At 40.3% G+C, this 21,093-nt stretch overlaps 2 protein-coding genes across 3 annotated transcripts; one reads left to right on the top strand and one right to left on the bottom strand.

The window, feature by feature from the left end:
- Positions 1-1,477: 1,477 nt before the first annotated feature.
- On the bottom strand, positions 1,478-7,347 carry ftr82 (finTRIM family, member 82). The gene is made up of 7 exons (XM_036523425.1): positions 6,619-7,347; positions 4,508-4,603; positions 3,516-3,749; positions 2,939-3,098; positions 2,723-2,779; positions 2,388-2,456; positions 1,478-2,165 (listed from the first exon to the last, which is right to left on the bottom strand). Exons 1-7 carry the CDS (start codon positions 7,198-7,200, stop codon positions 1,645-1,647), a joined length of 1,719 nt encoding a protein of 572 aa, XP_036379318.1. The 5' UTR covers positions 7,201-7,347; the 3' UTR covers positions 1,478-1,644.
- A 5,478-nt stretch (positions 7,348-12,825) lies between these two features.
- ftr83 (finTRIM family, member 83) lies at positions 12,826-19,007 on the top strand. Of its 2 annotated transcripts, XM_036524335.1 has the most exons (8): positions 12,826-13,451; positions 14,263-14,358; positions 14,564-14,797; positions 14,981-15,140; positions 15,418-15,474; positions 16,237-16,302; positions 17,293-17,378; positions 18,066-18,136. In XM_036524335.1, the coding sequence occupies exons 1-7, from the start codon at positions 12,876-12,878 to the stop codon at positions 17,346-17,348; spliced, it is 1,245 nt and encodes a 414-aa protein (XP_036380228.1). In that variant the 5' UTR covers positions 12,826-12,875; the 3' UTR covers positions 17,349-17,378; positions 18,066-18,136. The 2 variants fall into 2 exon arrangements, with proteins under 2 accessions (XP_036380228.1, XP_036380227.1); XM_036524334.1 differs by lacking the exon at positions 17,293-17,378 and having other exon boundaries at positions 18,066-19,007.
- The last annotated feature ends 2,086 nt before the right edge of the window (positions 19,008-21,093 follow it).

Here is a 21,093-nt window from a genome sequence, read left to right on the forward strand (position 1 = left end):
TCAGGTGTGTTTGTGAGGTATTATTTTTGCAATGTTTGTATTAGTTAAGTGTCCTTAATCTAAAATATGATGTATCTTTGTTGTTACAGTATCTAGAAATTGTAGTCCAATTATATAGTTAATTACAAATGTGTAGACACTTAAAGAGACAGAACTTTGATTCTCTTACTTCAAATTGACCTACACATTTATTGACTTGGTATGATATGAATATTGAGCTGTCAAGTAAAGACTGGGATTAACTCCACAGGCCACGTTTTGAAGGATTGTGTGTTTGACTGGTCAGTTGGAGAATTCTATATCTGAACGCTAGATGTTCAATTGGCAACACCAGCTATAACCATACTCACAGACACTATGACCTACACAGACAACCTGGAAGTATCATGCAAATGTCTGATGATGAAAGTAGGCTATATTCCCTGATTTCATTTCTGACCTAAAATGACAACAAAACTGTAATCACATGAAAAAATAGAAAGTTTGCCTCAATATAGGTGCTGTCTCAACCTAAATCCACTTGTTCCCACTACCCTTACACAAGTGGACATTTCAGTCACTAGTATTTCATAAGTACCTGAGGAATACATTAGTGAGGGAAAACAGAAATTATACACTTAAACATTCAGGGTAATGATTACTCAGTGAAGTTTAAGTAAAGAATATACATAATGGCAAGGTTTTCTTGGAGGGCAATTCTGGAGGCAAATTCAAACAAAATTCTTGAAGATGATTAAAAATTCAATGGACATGTCTGTTAAAACTCTGATGGGTTTTTAATAAACCCAGGAAGTTAAGTAATTAATATTAATACATTATTAATTTGCTTACCCTTGCACAGGCATACTTGCATAGTTTATATTTGATGTATTATTCAACTGGATACTTCCTGAAGCCATTCAGGTTTAGTACTTATGTAGTTCCCACACCACACTGGGCCCATTTATAATGGGGCAGTGAATGATATTTAAGATATCACTGTGTTGGAATTACAATGCCTTTTCATCAAAATCAAGAAGATATATAAGCTGTGTTAATGTATACCGTATGTAGCCATGTAGGTATCAGGAGAAAATGTAAGCATCTCTGGCTTGACACCAAACTCAAGATGAAAAGAACATTTATTTTAGGCTGTGTACTTTATTTTAATGGAGATTAATTAATATTCTCAAAGATGATTATGACAAAGTGAATATAGAAATGATGGTTAATGAAGGTATTAACATACAAGAACTTTAATTAACTTGTAAAGTTTATTGAAAATATTTTTATATTTTTCCACAAAAAAGTTATGATCATTGTGTCACTCTTGTTTTTTTCACATTTCCATCTGTTTGTATATGAAATAATATAGAAAGATTAGTATTAGGAATAGGAAAAAAATACAAAGGAATGTGTTTTTTTTTAAAAAAAAAAAAAAGAATAAAAGACAAAAAGCATGCATGCCTACTAATGCCATTTTTCATAATCAGGGCTCTAATGATTATAACATTTTGAAGAAAGAAGTTTTTTAAAAAAATAATGAAAACAAATCCTGTCAACAGAGCAGATGGGTGCATAAATTTGCATTTAAAACAAATAGATAAAAAAAACAGCATAAAAGCCGCAAAGTAAAAAAGGAACATATTTTCTACACGGGGCAGTTCATTTGAGCTGGCAGATCTTGACAGAGGTGCCCACTCCAAAGCCAGGATACAGCGGCTCCTTGAACGTCGTCTCAAACCTATGGAGCAAGGTCATGGTTTCTCCGATGCTGTAAAATGCCAGGATCCCAGCGGCGTGATCCAAGTAGACTCCTATCCTTGGAGAGTGTGCGGCGCTTATGGCCGTGTCCACTCTGTTGTGCCAGGCGGAGTAGCCCGAATCGGAGCATAGTAAGCTCCAGGACCTGTCGTTGTACCCCAACAGGCAGAGGGAGCCTTTGCCCTTGCGGCTGATTCCCTTGTAGGCCACGCCGATGGAGAACTCCCCGCTCCACTCGATTTCCCAGTAGAAGCGGCTCCCCGAGAGGGCCTCCCGGCAGAGCACCTGGGCGAAGCTGTCAAACCTCTCAGGATTCTCGGAGTAGGGCTGCAGTTCCCTCGTCCGGATCACCTTTCTGTTGCCATCAGACAAGAAGAGCTCCTTGTATGCGGTGCTGGGGTCCAGTCTGAGCTGACAGAAGTCTGAGTCAAGAGGAGAGAAAGTTCTTGTCATGTCTTAAAACTGAGAAATGGGAGAGTAAACTGTAATTTATTCAAATCTAAACATAATTCAAGTTAATGGAAATTAGTCATTTTTTTTATGTCCAGCTTATTACTTGCCTTTGAAAATAAATCTGTAGAAATATGTGTGCAGATACATTTAAACTGAGTGAGAGAAAGAAGGGTTTTATGATGGATACTTACATTTCAAAAATTCTGATCTGCTCCGGGGTTCGGGAGGTAGAGCACTGTCCACTGTGGTGACTTCTTTGGCTAGGTTCAAAGAGATTAAAAAACCTCTTATTTCTTATTACTTTATCACTTCAACTGTGCTTACAAAGGATGGTTAAAATAAATGTGAAGAGTTTCATTCCATAGGCCAGTACATTTTTTTTTACATATACCACAATTAGGCAAAACCTGGTATTATAGGAAACAATCAGGAATCAGTAAACATGTGCATTATTATTCCATTGCAGTATCCTGCAGCTTTTAAACTGAACATTATGAAAAAAAAAAGTGTAAGAATCAATCATTACCTTTAATGGTTCTCTCCTTGGTTCTATTCTCCATGGTGTATACTGGAATTTCATTTACTGTGACACAAGATACAAGACATGTTAGATACATGTTAGATTAAGAAATTCAGAGTGTTAGAATGAAATACACAATGTCATCCTCAGCGTGGGTTTACAAGTCCATAGATTCATAATGAGTTTCTAGTCATTCTGCCTTGGGTGGTTACCAGCTCTGACCTGATTTGGAGATCTTCAGTAGTTCCTCCCTGCCTATTTCCTCCAAGCGCTCCTTGATTTCAGCCACAGCTTTCCTGGCAGCCCCAAAGGAGAAATCTGGGTTGACCGTCACGCGTGGTATAAATCCATCGTCAGTGGGGGTGCAGAGATAGTTGAAGTTCTGTAACAGGTAAAAGCACATGATCTTGTGATTAAGTCAATATAGGCCATCTTCTTATGGTTATATCATGACATTTTAAAAAATTTGCAGGAGTGAGAGCTAACAGCAAAATAAACACATAACTGACCCAGTGTATCTATTGGAGTGGTACAGTGGTTAGGGAGATGGGCTTACAACTACAGCATTTCCCACAAGGGACAAGTTTTCATACCATTAAGCACACCACTTTACCACCTTATTTGCTTACGTAAAATTCAGCTGTGTAAATAAGTTACATGCAAAATGCACAAGATGTAATTCACCTGCTTCCATACGAAAGTTAAACAAAAGTTCCATTGTTTTGTTGCATTCATCCCACTGAAATGACCCCAAACAGGTTCATTAGATGTTGATCAGTTTGTGTGTAAAGCGTCTAACCTGTAAGAAATGTATGTGGTCCTCTGTGCTGTGCAGTTGCTTCAGTCCTGACTCCTTTTTCTTTAACTCCTCGATTTCCTGCTCCAATCGCTCCACCAGCCCCTCTGCCTGGTTGAAAGCTGCCTTCTCATTGATGCCGATGAGCTTGGTGACCTCAGAGCGCATTCTCTCGATGGAGCGAATCATCTCAGTGAACATCTTCTCGCTCTCAGCCATGGCTCTCTGTGCTGAACTCTGATTGGATAGTGCACACGAGTCACACAGGCTGGAACTCCTTCACCCCAATATACCTCCAAATATCTTTTGTTATCAAGCCCTTCTCTCTGAAACATTAGCCCAGCGCATCAGTGCTGCTGTTAATGTTTATGAACAGTACGTACTTTCTATCAAACATTCATGTTTGTAGCCAGATATCCAACTCTATACACCTTACATTGAAAATTTTGTCCCTGCCATTGAACATTTCAGTCACCAAAAATCCTAACTATTCAACAGCCTCAATGAAAGTTAAAAACTCCTAAGACTGGAGGAATTATAGAGTGCACAGTCTTCCTGAATCACAGTCTCTGTGTACATCTAATGGGTGCTCAAAATTAATGTTAACATTTTATAAAAGATAATTTAGTATTTGAAAATTAAGCCCAGGAAAAGTATTTGTTTGAGGTACTGAGCACAAACCAGCTGTCAATCCGATAAACAAACTGACCCTTACAATGCTAATGGATAAATACACTGTGCATCACGTCAAACATAGCTTAGTGTGTTAAATTTCTTCCACAGAGCATTTCTAGGTATCCATCTATATGGAGTGTATAAAGTGTTTCCTGATAGAAATTCTGTGTACAAAAGGAGTTGGCAGAGATTGGCAGATCAGTAACACTTATCCAACAAAACTATAAAGGGGGCTAAACAGTGACAGTTTAAACCTGTTAAGTCTTTCTTTTCAGGTTCAATGATCACATCGAAGTCTCTGCTCAGTCACTGCTGCTTACTTTTAAGGAATCCACTGCTGTTCTCAGCTCCTCCAGCTCTTTCATCCTTTCTTGGCATTTCTGGCGGATTTCTGTCTGGGAAACTCCAAGCAGTTTCTGTTGAGGCAAATCCAAAGAAATAAAGGCCAATTACCATTTTGTTATCATTTCAGTGATGGCAGAACCAATAATGCTGTCAATAACAAAAAGTAACTTATAATGGTACTTAAATGTTGAGAGTGAGTACTCATTGGAGTGAGACAGAGTAGAGGTCTGTTAGATGGTCTAGTAGATGTGAACTGTATTGAGTAATATCACTAGATCAGAACAGGTATGAAGATATGACCAGTATGCAGTAATATATGTAGTATATAGGTATGTGTTTGGAGTAGTAACTATATGTAGTTAGGATCATGACCTGTATGTTATGTTGTGAGCAAGGGGACAAACTGTCAATACCTAATATTAGTATTGAGGAATTATATTATTGAATATATTTGCTCTTTACCAGCAAAACCTACTTGGAAAATTACACCATAGTACCATTGCTGCTTTCTTAACTTGATTATTAAAAGAGCTGCCTGCCAGGGGCTGCTTTATCTCAGAAGAAAAAAGGAATCCCAGTCATGCCTGGAATGTGAAACCGACGTTGGCTGCTCCAAAAGCCGTTTCAAGGTGCTCACGTATTGGCCTTGTAAGTCGAAGTAAGTTTTAGTGGAGCCATTAGCCAAGTGCACTGATCCATTCTTCAAGATAAGCTTGAAGAATGACAGGAATCTGATGCCGGGGAAAAAGTGCGGGAAAAAAAGAGGGCAGGAGTCTGTGATTGTAAATCGGGATGTTTGCGGTTGGAGCCTCCGTGTACCAACCTAAAAACATGAAATGAAAGATTTTTGATGAAAAAAATCTTTATCTTTTGAGTTTGCTTCTTTGGCTTCACTTTTTGATTGAAAGAAATGCTGTGAAATTATTTTATGTTAGGGAGATTTATGTGTTTACATTCCTTAAATATGGAAATTGGCATATTTAACGAGGTGTTGAAATGTGAGCTGTGGAGCCATAAAAGACCTGGTGCTTCTTAAAATGACAGCTATTTGCTAATGTATTCTAAACAAATGTTAAACATGCAACACTGTGGGCAATCTAGTTTGAATTCTGATTCTGGTCACGTAGGTGGTTTATGATGGGTTCATAAACAAGAGGTGGAGTCGGGACTTTGATATTTACAGTAATTATGAGCAAAATGCTGAGGTACTTTCATAAGAGAATCGTGGTCTATTCCAGTAATTGCTGATGAGAATTCAACAAGGATGCGTGTATGCAATACCACAGGGGAGGTTTTCAGGGATACCACAAAGCAGCATCAAATCAGTAGATTACATTGCTTATAAAATATCACCACCTGTTGAGGGATGGGACAAAAAAATCCTAGAGCTGAAAGTACAGGTTTCACAAGTTTGTTTTGAGTGTGTGTGTTAAAATACTATACATCTGCTTCAACCAACATTCCTGTACCAGACCACACCTCTTCCACTCCCCACATCTGTTCCCCTTTTTTTAATCGGATGAAAAAGCACTCAGGTATGTTCCCATGGGAAAAAAGCTCTTCCTTCACAAGGGGGCCTTGTGGAAATGACCATTAAAGTTAGCCTTGCAGTTCACCTTTGTGTCTGTTTGAACATTCCCTCTGAGGTGACTGTGCACTGCCTACGGGTATAACAATGAGTTCTTATCTTGCATTTTTATCTCTCTTGCTGTAATCTACTAGACATCTAAGGCTGACTTTCTACAGTGTGGTTTTTTGTCAGATCCTTCTTGGAACTGCAACAACAGGTCTGTGCAGTACAATTAAAACAGTAATTACAAAATGAGTTTTACTGAGTTCTTTAAAGGAGGCTTTTACTTTGATAAGGCTCAAGTACTAAAAATGTATTTGTTTTGCAACCACAGGGCGCTCATCTATGAATACATACAATAAACAACGCTCATGTTTGGGAGTAAGACAAAATAGTCCTTTCACGATTTCCCTAATCACATGTTTGCCTTCAGGAGTCACAGAATGACCTAGTTAAACCACCATGGTAATCAAAAACACCACCAGGAATTTGGGTTTCAGAAAAAGAGCTCCTTACCTGCTTCTCCCCCCTCTCAGCCTCAGCAGAGACAATGTCGTGGCCCCTGTGCTCACTAACGGTGCAGAGGGCACAGATACACATCTGGTCAGTCCGACAGAACAGTTCTAGGGACTTCTGGTGCTGGGGGCAGATCTTGCGGTCCAGGTTGCCCAGCTCGTCCACCAGCTTGTGCCGTTTGAAAGTGGCGGACTCATAGTGAGGCTTCAGGTGCTTTTCGCAGTAGGAGGCCAGGCAGTTCAGGCAGGACTTGATGGCCCTGAACTTTTTGCCCGTGCAGAAGTCACACGGCACGTCCCCCGGTCCAGCGTAACTGTTGGGAGCGGCGGGAGGGCTGAAGCCTGACTTTTTGATCTTCTCAGCAACTTTGTTCAGCATGGTATTGGGCCGCAGCACGGGCCTCTGGGTGAAAGTGATCCTGCACTGGGGACAGATGTAGATCCCGGTGTAATCTGCTTCATTCCAGTAACTACTGATGCAGTCCATGCAGAAACTGTGGCCGCAGGGAATGGCCACGGGGTCCCTCAGCATGCCCACGCAGAGAGGGCAGCTGAAGTAGTCTGGAGATATCGGTTCAGCCATCTTTCCACACCTGCCAGTGAGAGACTTAGGCTCCCCAAGTCCACAATACACAGAATGCTTTGCGCAGGAGACAGGAGGACCTACTTGTATTTCTGAATTCCAGAGGTCATTGATTGAGAGCAGGCGGAGCTCTCCCTTGTCTGAGTGTGTTAGCGCAACCCAGTTAAGATAAACAGGTTGAGCCGAGGCAGCTGAAGCCCAGAGAGAGAGGGGCGGGGTGAAGGAAAAAAAGGGGCTAGGCCAAGTGCCGAAGAATGAATGAAGTGTAGGACTGAGTAAGAGATGTGACTAAGTATGCTGAAGAAAATTAGCATTCCAGAATTTGCATTCATTCTCTTGTGCTTCTATAGGTTTCATAGGTTGAGAACTGAAAAAAAAGAGGTTTGGCATGAGCCACACCAAGCCATCTGAGTTTATTTGTGTTAATCATTACCCCTCATCTACACTATAGTTATGTGTGTTTAGCCACTGTTCTTAAAGTGGAAGACCAATATTTCCAAATGTATTTCTTTAGTCACAATATAGCTGAGGGACGCGAGCAAGTGATATTCTGCTGAATTTGGTAAAGTCCAGTTGTCGTCAGACTCTTGTGTACAAGTTATATCATTTAGTTTATGAACAGTGAAATTAACAAAATTATTGTCTTACAAATGGTTAAACTGAGGCTGCTCGTGGTTTTTCTCTGTAAATATTTATTTGCAATGTCACGAGACAAAATGGCTGATAGATCAAAGTTGAAAGTAAGGACATCATGCAGGATTCGTGTCACAAAGTTAGTTTTGCTACTTTTTTGCAACCCAAAGCAAACAGAAGCACTAGTAGATGTTTGAAGTGTGTTACAGATCATTTGAATGGAATTGTTTGAGTGTAGACGGGGGCTGTATATTTATGCTAGCACTAGCTGAACTGGTTTCATGGCCTTTAGCACACAGAATGGGAGTAATTTCAGACCAAAAAATGTTGACCAGTTTGGATGCATATTTTCTCTCTGAAAATATGCATCCAAATATGCATCCTCCATCCTTCTAAAAACATGTCATCATGAAAAACATCTGTCATCATGAAAATTCTGAAAACGCACTCTTCACGTATGTTGTAATTATTTCAGTAGGGCAAATGCCACAGACATTTCTGATGATTGCACATGACACAGGTAATATTGTGAAACAGCCCTCCTCCTCCATGTTGGGCCAGTAGTGAATAATTAATCAGTGTTAACTGTTGCCATTCACGCATTCCCTGCCTTCATTAGTTTCCCCTGCTGACACACCTCCCTTCATTTACATCACAAAGAAAAGACTGCTTTCTCAATCTGTAGGTGTGTTTACTATGTGAGAGGTTGTGGCTTACTCTTGACTTTCCCCTTTCTGTTTGTTTTCTCTTTTCACGTGATGCATTGGAATATGTGGTGAGTCCGTACCAGCAAAGTGAAAAATCAACTTTTCTTTCTTTTAAAAAGTTGCCAGTTCCGACTGTGGTATGACATAGCTGACAAAGTTCCCTGTGTGCTGGCTGGTTAAGCAAGATGCATTCAGTTCCTCCTCCCCTGCATATCTGACATCACTCCATAGATAGTTTCACCCCACTCCTTATTAGGAGGTTGAGTTTCTGATAAGCAAGTTTTTTTTCCCCCTACTTGTTTTCAGTGTTGACCAGAAACCAGAAAAGACTCTTTGTGTAACCTACTCTCAGTGCTTTTTGCTACTGATTAACTACTTCCGAGAGACGTAGGATTCAGCTGAAGGACAGGGTTCATTGGCTGTCAGAAGAGTGTGGTCTAGTTTCGTGTGTGAAATTGGTCTGACTCTGGACTGAAAATACCATGAAAAACAGTACCTCCACACAGTCTTCCATGCTTTATAAAACTGAAAATATGTAAATGGAGAAGCATGAATTTACCTATTATTATTTAATGAGTATCATTATAATCCTGTGAAGGGGTGCCCTTAGAGCCCAGTATGGAATAAAACCAAATAGTTTTTGTGAATAATTAATAGGTGGGTATTATTTTCCTATTTGTTGTGTGTCCAATCTCTTCAAGAATTTCTTTTGATCAGGGAAGGAGAAAGTCTCATATTTCAAGGTATATGCTCAAGGCTGAGGGTCAGACTGCCATTTTGCTAATTGATTTTTAAATATGCTGGACGTTAGAGTCAGCAAAGCGTGACCTGCTTTCAGAGGAGCTATTAGAGGAAAACAAAAGTAGACATTAATGTAGAAGTCAGGATCCTGTTTGTAGTGGCGACTGGTCAGTGCATAGAAACGAGGTATTTACAAGTGTTTCCTTGGAACAATGGTTACCTTTGTGAGTTCTGGCAGATACACAGAGCAAACAGGACGGGCTTGGAGGGGAGCCAGGTTGAATCAAATTGGCTGCACAAAAGCCACCACAGAAATGAAAAGGTAGAGAGTTATTAAGAGGACATTTCTCATCCAGCCCCATGCGGAAAATATTTCATACAACTTTGGCTGATATTAACACATTCTCATTCCTCATGTTCAAACAGTCAACTCAAAAACCAATAACCTGTCTTAACAATGCAAAGTGCATGCGAATGTCGCAATATGAAAGCTTGTGTAAACTTACACTTTTGCTATACAAATCCTTGCATACACGTCATCATCGTGCTGGCATTTTTTCTTTGTTGCAACACCCCAGAAAAGCAAACAGAGTTTATATGATGGTTTCAGGTTGCATAATTAAACATGCATGCGTTGACAAGAAAAGATGTGTAGTTGTCTGCAGGGGAAAAAAAAAAACTATATTTTGAAAAAATGAGAACCATCACATTTTTCCAGATCAACAAACTGTAGCGCACACACTTTTCACACTTGAAGGTGCTTTCCGTGAATGAAGTCCATATCTGGTTTCAGATACATCTGATAAGGTGTATAACACCCTGTGTCCAAGGGTAACACATTATCCAGACAACCTGACTGTGCGACTGCGTATAGACGTTCACACTAGGGTAGACTGAAATAAACTCCTGTAATGAGAGTGAGATTGTTTCCATGGCTTTGCTGGGATTTCGCTGTGGGCGGCGGCAGAGAGCCGGACTCTCCCCACACCGCCCTCCATTGTTCTCCCCTGCTTTGAACTGCTGACCTTCCATCTCACCTTTAACTAAGGCCTGCTGTTAAAGCCTTTCCTTTGGGCATGCTCTCTCTGCATTTGCTCCTTTGAATTTGCCGCACAGATAGCTGGGGCCACTTACAAGCTTTACATGTTTACTGGTTATACTGCTGGATATGTGGCAAGCAACAGTGCCCCATCTACGACATGCGAACCACTGGTTTCAGCCTAGTTCCCTCTCTGCAATCTCCACCTGTCACCCCACCCCACCATGAATGATATTGGATATTGAGATGGCCATTAACTGTGATCTGCTGGTTTTTCATGAATTCTCTGTTAACTGCAAAACTTACCATGAAATGTGAAATTAAAAAAACTATAATTGTTCCTAGTTTCCTTGAATCAATTAAAATAGAATCTGTGTTACATTCCAAATCAAACTTATAATCTACTTACTTAACATATACTCAGATATGTCATTTTTTAGAGCTTCCAGCCATTCTGCTGGTACATTAGAGCTTTTATCACAGTTTCAGCTCCGCCAAAAAAAACAAGGTTTCTTATTAAACTGTCAACCACTACAAAAGAAACAAACAGTCAGCATAATAAAATGCTTTATTGGAAAAGCAACTAAATGTAACCTTGAAGCGCAGTGGTTAATGCTAGGCTGATTTAGCATGCTAAGTTCTACTGCACAATAATAGCATGAAATAGGCAGTTTTTTGCATAAACTTCACAAGTGCTTTATGTATTTGATGTTTCATTCCATACAGAACTGAACTAAACTGAACACTGAATGTTTGTTTGTCTTGACTAGACATACTCACAGAATGGAAATTTTTGAGAAGTCTCTTGACCCACTGTTATCTCACATATCTGGCCTGGCTACATTCCATCCCTGGTTTTCTGACTCTAGAGCCTCTTGCTATTTTGACAAGGAATGATCTCAGAGCTGAGTAGGAGTAGAAGAAAAACTGCTTTCAAAATCTGTGCACACATTGGCCAGATAAATGTAAATGTATTAAAAATGTACGTCTCCACACCCCAGTGAAACTCTAAGGAGACACTCAAATAAAGAAAAATTCCAAACAGCTCCAGAGGAGTGTTCTTCTGAGACAGGATAAAGACTTGGCACTGAGGGAAATGAAAGCTTGACATGAAAAGCCACCAACAACACTCAGCAGAATGAATGTCAATTTAAAATCACATCCTGTAATCAATGCCAATTCCTGCAGCTCAGCCGAGTGCCTTCAACTGGGTCAATGAAGCTTATCTAAGACAATTTTTCATCAGGGAACAAAAGCTTGGCTTGCAACGGGTGCAACATAAACTAATTGTGCAGCATCCAAAATTAACTAAGGTACTTTTGATTGAAAAATGAATCATTTCTGTCTTTTTTTTTTGTTTTGAATTTGAATTCAGATTCAACTGCATAATTCTGTTGCTGAAGTAGATCTGTTCCACTGATGGAACAAATTGATGGCCAGTGAGTCAGAGACACAGAAATTCATGATGGAACGTTGAGAGCACACCAGTACTCATTCATTTCCCGATTGTCTTTGTTTCCCTTTGCTGATAGGTCAGCATGCTTTGATGTGTACAGTCTCAGAGAACATCCATCACTGATACTCCCCTGCCTTGCCCTGGCATTCCAAGAGTAATGGGGGGTGGGAGATGCCTGTGTGTTGGCTCAGTAAGTGTTCTCCCATGAAATAATGGTCTAATGTGCACCTTGTATGTTGTTAAATGTTAGTCTCTAGATTGGGCCTCTTTCATGTGTGACTATGTCACAGGCTAAGATTGTAAGAAGATAGAAAGAATGTCATGGGAAGAAGAAACAGACATAGATCTTTCTATGTTAACATAATTGTGGTTGCAAATTCATCCACAACCCAGCCACGATTAAACAAAAGAGATGCAGAAATGTCTCCATATTGCAAAAAAAAAAAAATGCATTACCCTAGTGTCTGACATAATAATTGGTTTTGAATTTTAGGTCAGCTGAATTCAACAAGCGTCTGCAAAACAGTGTTTTTGATGAATAAATTTGCATTAAATCAAAACAGGATGTGCAAGATACTGCATAGTGCAAGAACTATGCATGGTGCAAGCATGCTTCTTCTCAAACATGGTGATGATGTAAATTATGAACAAATCATAAGGTTACTTCATTGCCACACAAGGTTTAATTCAATAGTGCTGACTCAAACACATCTGACCTTTTATTGTGCCTGCAGTTGGGTTCTCTGTGTCACATTCTGAATGGCTAAAATCCCCATAGTCTTTACCAGGGTTCCATTTTTAATCCCTTTCTATTGTTGGAGCAAGTCTGTGTCCTGAGATCACACATTTCATTCATTCTTTACTGTTTCCGTTTTTACAATTCTCCAATTGATGCTCACTCTTCTTCCGTCCTCACTTGACCACACCCCTATTTTTTTTTTTTTACTAGTTTCTGCTCAACCAGTTTAACCTCCAAAAACCTCCTCCCTGCTTACTCCATATAACTTGCTGCTGTGCTGCCAGCGCCTCAGTTTTTGTCTGACCTGACAGACTGATAAGTCTAAGTTTCCTTCTGAGGGACTCGAATAAGAGTGCACACATGTCGATGGACCAAGAGGACTGCCACCTGTGTAAGGAGTACCTCAGGGACCCTGTATCCATTCCCTGTGGACATAGCTTCTGCTCCGTCTGCCTCAAGACCTATTGGGATCATGCCGACAGCACTGGGACCTATGTCTGCCCCCAATGCAGGGTCACCTACAACAGGAGACCCACACCCCGTCGGGTACAGGGCTCCAGACAGTCGGGGGACCACCGGATTTCCGAGTCCTACCCGCCTCCCCCTCCGTCCCCCGACTACAACTACGCCGGCCCCAGGGACGTGGGCTGCGACATCTGCATCGGCAGGAAGCACAAGGCCGTCAAGTCCTGCCTCATGTGCCTGGCGTCCTACTGCGAGAAGCACCTGAAGCCCCATTTCGAGTCGTCCACCTTCAAGAGGCACAAGCTGGTGGATGAGATTGGCCACCTGGACCGACAGATCTGCCCGCAGCACCAGAAGGGTCTGGAGCTGTACTGCCGCACCGACCAGATGTGTATCTGTGTCCTCTGCACCGTGAAGGAGCACAAGGGCCACGACATGGTTTCGGCCGAGACAGAGAGGGCAGAGAAACAGGTACTGCCGCATCGCAAGAAAAACCCTCCGTGTGCCTGTCCTGTCAGGGAGCGGTGTCCTCCATATGTATGCGTATATTAAGATATTGAACTGCTTAATACATGAAAATAACCTCCCTCCACTCATAATATTTGAACAATTTAATTTTATTAATAAGGGGAGGCAGAGAGCTTTAATTGATTAAAACATGTTTAGGATAAAAAAATATAGCTATGAAATAAAGATACATTCTTGACCCTCTCTGCCTGAAGCGTGCTGGTCACCACCAAGCATAAATACAGAAAAATAACAAAATAATTTGATAAGCAATATTAGCCAACATGGAGTTCTATTTTTTTTTTTTTTACAAAATCAACACAACTCTTCTTCCATTTTTGTTTCAGGTCATTTTTTCCATCAGATTACATGCCAGTTTTTTTTTTTTGTAAAGAACAAAAAAAAAGAACAAAAAGAAAAATAATAAACATACTTGTGCTTTGAAGTTGTATTGTTGTATGACAGGATATGACAATAAACACTGGTGGTGGTGGGAGGGGGGTTCATAGTCTGTCTTCATACTTCTTTACACAAATGTTTGCACATAACGTCGGTTAGATCTACCCAGTAAATAGTATGGTTGCCCTGGAGATGTCTGAGGTGTGTCAGTCACACTGCATGCCATCCCCTCTTCCTTCTTCCCTACTTTGAATGGTGTTAGTTACGGCACAGTGTTTGATGCCAAAAAATGCGGTTCTGTTCCATATTCTGGTTGTGTGACAATTTTACGCAGCAGCCAAGATACTCATCAAAATAGTATTGTCTTCCTCTTTAGAATCTGCTGGGTGCCACCCAGGCAGAAATCCAGCAGAAGATCCACGAGAGAGTGAAACAGATGGATGAACTGAAACATGCGGTGGATGCTCTGAAGGTACTCCTGGCCGTTCTACTATCAGAATGACTCTGCAAAAGAGTGGCCCTTTTATGACTTATTTACTTAGCCTCTCAGCTGGTCAGAAGAGGTCAGGCCCGTCTTTGAGACAGCTGAAATTACAACAAGCCATTTAGTGTACTGACCTCCAGGCCAGGGTGAGTTGCGCTCTAATTCACCTTTCCTCCTGTGTTCCTCCCCTCAGAGCTCGGCCCAGAGAGCCCTGCAGGAGAGCGAGAAGCTGTTCGGGGACATGCTGCGCTCCATCGAGAGGATGCAGGCCGAGATGAGCAAGCTCATCTCCTCCAACAAGAAGTCGGCCCTCAACACGGCGGAGGGCCACATGGAGAGGCTATCCCAGGAGATCGCTGACCTGAAGAAGAGGGATGCCGAGCTGTCACAGCTCTCCCGAACGGAGGACCACATCCACTTCATCCAGGTGAGCCACACAGAGCAGCAGGAGGACGTAAGAGCTACCTCTCACTTTCTCGTTAGCATCGCCACCGCTAAAAAATGCAGCAGGATTCACTGGCTGCCCAGAAAAGGGATCAGACAAGCAGCTTGATTTAAAGCTCCTTTCCCCCCTTATTTGACAGACTGATCTCTGTTCTCTTCTCCGCAGAGCTTCCACATGCTTATTGCCCAGACTGAAGCTGAGGAGCTGCCCACTGTGTCTGTGAACCCCTACTTCTCCTTTGGATCAGTGACCAAAACTGTCTCCCAAATGAAGGAACATCTGAATGAGTACAGCAATGAAGAGCTGGTGAAGGTAGCAAAAACAGGTCAGTGAAAAAAAGAGTAATTCTCCATTGTCTTTTAACTTGGGGCTACTTGGTTGCGACTTCCTTGTTATTTATGACCTAGCTTTGTGAATAGTACGTACAGCACCTGTCTTGAGTTCTGTGTTTAATTTCTTGTTTAAAGGTTTCAGTTCTTGGGGCAAAGATCATCTTTCCACTAACTGTGAAATATGAAGTCTGAACTGAAACTCCATTTTCATTATAACTTCAGTTTCTTCGGTAAATGATTCATTTTAATGTTGCTCCTTTCTCATTTCAGTCAATAAGATGCCATTTTGCCAACTGGATGACCGCAAAAAGAGACGCACCATGAAATGTGAGTCAATCAAAATGGTTAATCTCATGAATTTCGCAGAGCTTCCTGGTTAGTTATCAATTTAGGTACAAAACACTCAGGTGTCTTTTTAGGCTTCTCACAATTCCACATGCTAAAGCTGAGCTGCTGTTTGATAAGCAACCAGTTATAGCAGGCTGAGTCTTCATTGCAGCATTACTGAAATGGTGGGCCGGCAAACCCTGTCGCCACCTTATCACATTCAGACATCATAAGCTACTATTTCATGTCATCAAAAGAGAGCAAACACTTTATTCAGCATTTTTATTTGGATAGTAAAAAAGCTGTGTGCGTTGCACCATTGAATTTACTGAATGCTAGTTATAGGTGAGTACTTTGCCCAAGTACTCAGTCTCTTGTTCTTTGTTTGCAATTGCTGAATAGGATACAGCTCTGGCTGAATGTTGACAGCAGCATTTAGTTGAAGCCAGTGAGTGTTTGCATTGAGTTAAGAGAACCACTTGCTTCAAAAGCACCCAGTAGTGACGCTTCCCAGTTCACTCATGTGAATTTAATGTGCATGCATGAACGAAAGGTTACACATTAACTGTTTCATGGCAGCCAAGCAGGCTGCGTCATTCTGATGTTGCATTACTCAGAGACTCTGAAACATAACAAATAAAACACCAAACAGTTGATAAAACAGTAAATAAAACATCAGTGCTGTTCTTCTTTAATCTTGTGAATTTATGAATGATGAAATTAAATTTGCTCATGCAGAATCATTGTTCTCTGTTTCCTCAGCCAATGACGTTGGACTCTACAAATCACCAAGCCACGAGCCTCGGACAAGAGATGAGTTCTTGCAATGTGAGTTTCAGTTCCTTATGTACTTTAAGGGCACTTATGTACAAACACAAACTGAACAGTGAAGCCAGGTGGGGAGGAGAGAGGAACTGAACCTAGTGCTGAAGAGTATGTCATTGTGTGGTGATTTTTACCCATCTGCCACTCAAGCTACCACCTGAAAAGCACAGGCTTGAGATGGCACTGGTCAAAAAACACTCCAAATTACATTATATTCTTGCCATTTAGCAGATGTTCTTATCCTGAGCGACTTACGTATGTTACAATTTTATCCATTTATACAGCTGGATATATATTGAGGCAATTGTGAGTTAAGTACCTTGCCAAGGGTACAACAGCACCGTCCCAGCAGGGAACTGAACCAGCAACCTTTTGGTTACAAGCCCTGCTCCTTTAAACTACACCGCACTGCCTTTTGGTTAATATTAGCTGTTAAACATGGTCTTTCCTCTCCGCAATAATACATAATCCTTGAAATCCTTTATATGGGAATGTGGTTAGTTATTATCTACTGAATAAAGGGGAGAGATTGTATATTCAAAATAAGTAGACAGAACCAATATGGAATGTCATGTTTCTGATGTAGAGTTATCACTCTTATATTATATTTATGGTTTAGGCCTACCATGATCACTTCATGAGTAAAATAGCTCTAAATAATGAGTGCAGACACGCCGAACTGGTTTACATGTGACATGTTCAAAATGTGGAAACAATCAAGTAAGATTCTCGATCAAATTCATGGCAAAGAATACACAAAGATTACTTCAAGGTTACTGGGTGCCTCTTTCACATTGCTCACTGTTACATTTTTTCAAAGAAACCAAGTAAATCTGAAGCAAAAGACTGTCCTAAGGCCTAATCTGAATGTAAACCAGAGTGTACCAAAAACATTAGGAAAATTCAGGATCCCAGTGAAATTGAATTGAAAACTTTATATTGAAAACAATTCCAGTTTGTAGGTAAATTATTTTGGCACTTCTGCCATTCCAGATCGAGGCTCTCCTTCATATGGCAGAGACACCATGCGAGTTTCTCATCAGCTTTGACCTGCTAAGGTGGAGAAACATTGCAATCAGGCAGGTGACATCTCTTGTGTGCCCATTTCATGCTATTTGCTGGACCAGATGGATTCCATTTTTTCCTTCTGAAGACCATTGCATGAACAGTGGCATTTGGTTGTTTGTCGGTGATGAAGAATCTCAACTATCATTTCTCATTCTTCCCACATGCACATTTTCATGGATTGGTATTGGTGATGGATGGTCTATGGGCAGTTAAGAGTAAAATGGATTTTACTTGGTATTTTCCACATTTGATGGAATGTGTGGAGGTGTCATTTCATGAGCTTAATTCACAATTAAATATTATCCTCATACACAAGGTTCTTGTCCACACATAAAGAGGTAAAATGTTTAAGTCATTAAGACAGATTCTGCACTCTCAGTGGGGCACTGTGATCTTGGAATATCAGTGTCTGACCCATTCTTCAGCTTTCATAGTTAACAGAAAAAGCTTAAAATATCTGTTTGATCCTTTTGTGTTGTGTTTTGATGAACAAAGTATTTGTTCCCAAGCCAATGAAGTATGAAAACACATTGGTATGAGTGACAAATCCACACACACAATAAGAAGATTCAACAGAAGCTGGTAGTCCGGCGTTGAAACATAAATGTTGGAATACAAAGAAAAATCCTCTTACTTCCTCATTGAAGGTGTACTCAGATGATTCCCTCCCCTTGACTAACCTTCTCTTTTCCCTTTAGTTGCCTGTCAACTCACTTTGGACCCAAACACAGCCTATAGGCAGCTGTACTTGTCGAGAGGAAACAGGAAAGCAGCACTGAAAAGAGACGCCCAGTCATACGGCGATAGCGCACAGCGATTCGACTGCCTGCCCCAGGTCCTCTGTAAGGAGCCCCTGACTGGGGGCGCTTATTACTGGGAGGTGGAGTGGAGTGGGGAGGGGGCCTCCATAGGAGTCACTTACAAGGGAATCAAGAGAACAGGCTACGGGGATGCATGCCGCATCGGATACAACAGAAAATCCTGGAGTCTGTTCTGCTCTGACTCCAGCTACTCCGCCCGCCACAACAAGGACCAAATTGAGATAAACGCCCCATACTCGTCCCGCATCGGCGTCTTCCTGGACCATTCTGCTGGCACCCTGTCCTTCTACAATGTCTCTGATACCATGTCCCTCATCCACAGGTTCCAAGCTTCCTTTAACGAGACCCTCTATGCTGGCTTCTGGGTCTGGTATGAATCTGCCATCACCATAGTCCAACTGTAAATATGCTTTACGTATAATGTCAAAACACCAGAATAACAATTTTGTCACTAACACATTAGAAACACTCTAAAAGCCTTTCCTTTAACTGAGTTGCTCATATGAACAGTATGTGAATTGGTGAAATGGGATTACTGACTTTTCCTTAACAATAGCTTGTAAAAAGCAGTTGGATAACCTAATCTTCAAACTCTCAAAATTGCTTTTATAGTAAAATTCTACTATGCTTTTAACTGTGATTATTGTTATATAATGGCAACAGACGGGAAGGAAATGTATAACTGCGACTTACGACATGCTATAGTCTATATGTTATTCTGCTTGCCAGTGTAAATAGAAATGAGACATGTAGTAAAATACTGTAGGTTACAGACGTTTATTACACAGTATTTGTTTCTAAAAGATGTGTTACATGAAGAATGCGTCAAGTTATTGTGAAGACATTGTAACCATCTATATCACGTTATTACTTTTTCAATTTTCTGTAAAATAAACTTTCTGTAAAATAAATTTAAAATATTCCATTCTTATGCTGTGAACTAGATAAAATGCCAACACAGAGCTGTATGTGCTTGTCTGATTGAAAAAAAAAAAACAAAATAGCAAGGGTGACCCCTGCTGACTGCACCTGGCATAGACCGAAGGTGGTTGACGCACTACAATTAAACCACGCAGTGCCAATCCGTCATTGAAAGTCGATGAACACTTGTAGAGGCCTTTCACTCTGTTAAGGACTTAAGGAATATTACAGTTCCACAGGAGACATATAGAGGAAGCAAGACATTTCATCGATTGTGCCTGGTGGAGAATACAGCGATGCATCCTCGTTAAGAAATGTTTTATAAGGACCCATGACATATAACCTATCACATGTCACATTCCATACATTCTTTACATTTTTTGCAATAACAAAAATCATTACAAACCAGTTATGTATGGAAATACTAAAAATATGTATACAACATAAAAGCAGCCAGAGTATAATGAATAATGACAATACGAATAATATTTTGTCAATAATCAATTTATGGAAATTTCACTGAATATTTTTTAAACAGGTGATGTAAGATTTTAAATCTTCCTAAAAACTCTATGAATTGGCTCTATAAAACCCCAGATACAATTGTATGGATAGATTGGGATAGATTCCCAAAGAGAAACTGAAAACTTGTATTTTCTTATAAAAGAAGAATAGTTATAAAACTGACCATCACTATGAAGTAACTGGTCCATCCAGATAATATCATGTTCAAACCCATTTTAAGAAATAGTTTTGTTTTTGTGTTTAGGTCTTTATAATTCCAGATGATTTATCTATACAGGGAGAAGTTGAGTTTATATTTGATATTCCATGACAATAATATGGGTTAATGAAAATTAGTTTTGGTAATTGGTATCAAAACCATTACATTTACATTTCAATAAAAACTTTAATCCACCACTAAAAAAATATTCCATATGCTATCCTTGTTTTTTAATATCTTTCTAAACCCATTTAATTTTGAATATAAGTTATAAGTTTTATAACCCAGGGCATTTCAACCTTCTTCGCTGTGGTTGGGACATGTGATATCTTTCCTTAAATAATGAGGGTTTTTCCCTCCATGTGACATTAAACAATTTGGTATCTACAACAGAGAGGAATGTCCAGCGAAAGGGAGGCATAAACCAATCCACAATGATCCTTCAGATTTTGACAAAGAACACTCCCAAGCAAGCAGAGGTGCCATAGTAACAGGGAATTACATTTCTTTTACAGCTTTCCAAAATATGAGAGAAGTACAAGGTGTGCATTTACAGTATTTCTGATCCCTATATATTATTAATACCAAGACAAGGCATTACGTCCTGAACATCTTAAGTTCAGTTGAACAAGGGCATTCCATTTCCTTCACTGCATTAAGTACCTCCTTACTTTCTCCTTGCCTCTCTAGTCTAGGGAAGCAAGGAATTGACACAAAGTGCTGGGATGCCCCCCAGGGCTCATTAACAGACGGTGCAAGTCTTTGAAAGGGGTGGTGCTGTAAAAGTTTCAGTAATGTCACAGGATGCACATGCATATGTCCCTTAGAATGTGGTATGTACGTATGTAAGTAAGAGGGACAGCAAACTGTAGCTCACTATCTTAAAGTTAGGGACATATTGTGCAGGTTTTAGATTTACTGTAAATGAATTAAAGGCAACATTAAATGTAGGCCCTATGCTGCTCTATAAAAACACAGCTTAATGTTATATTCTTTGTTTAACAATATCTGCTATAATTTGAGTTATGCATACTTTAGGTAAGTGTCAGTGTTTGCATCTCCTCTTTGACTCACCAAGTTACCTTAAAACATTTGGAACATGCTCCCGCACTCAACAACTCATCAGCACACTTGTTGCCCATATTTTATTTGTAATCACAAAAGACTCTGTATTGCAATTGGATATAATAACCCAATAAAAGTCCCATGAAAATAAAAATCTAATTGAAGTGCCGTTGTAAAAACAAAAGACGACAGGAT

Source organism: Megalops cyprinoides, chromosome 3 (genome assembly GCF_013368585.1).
Source record: "Megalops cyprinoides isolate fMegCyp1 chromosome 3, fMegCyp1.pri, whole genome shotgun sequence".
NCBI lineage: Eukaryota > Metazoa > Chordata > Actinopteri > Elopiformes > Megalopidae > Megalops > Megalops cyprinoides.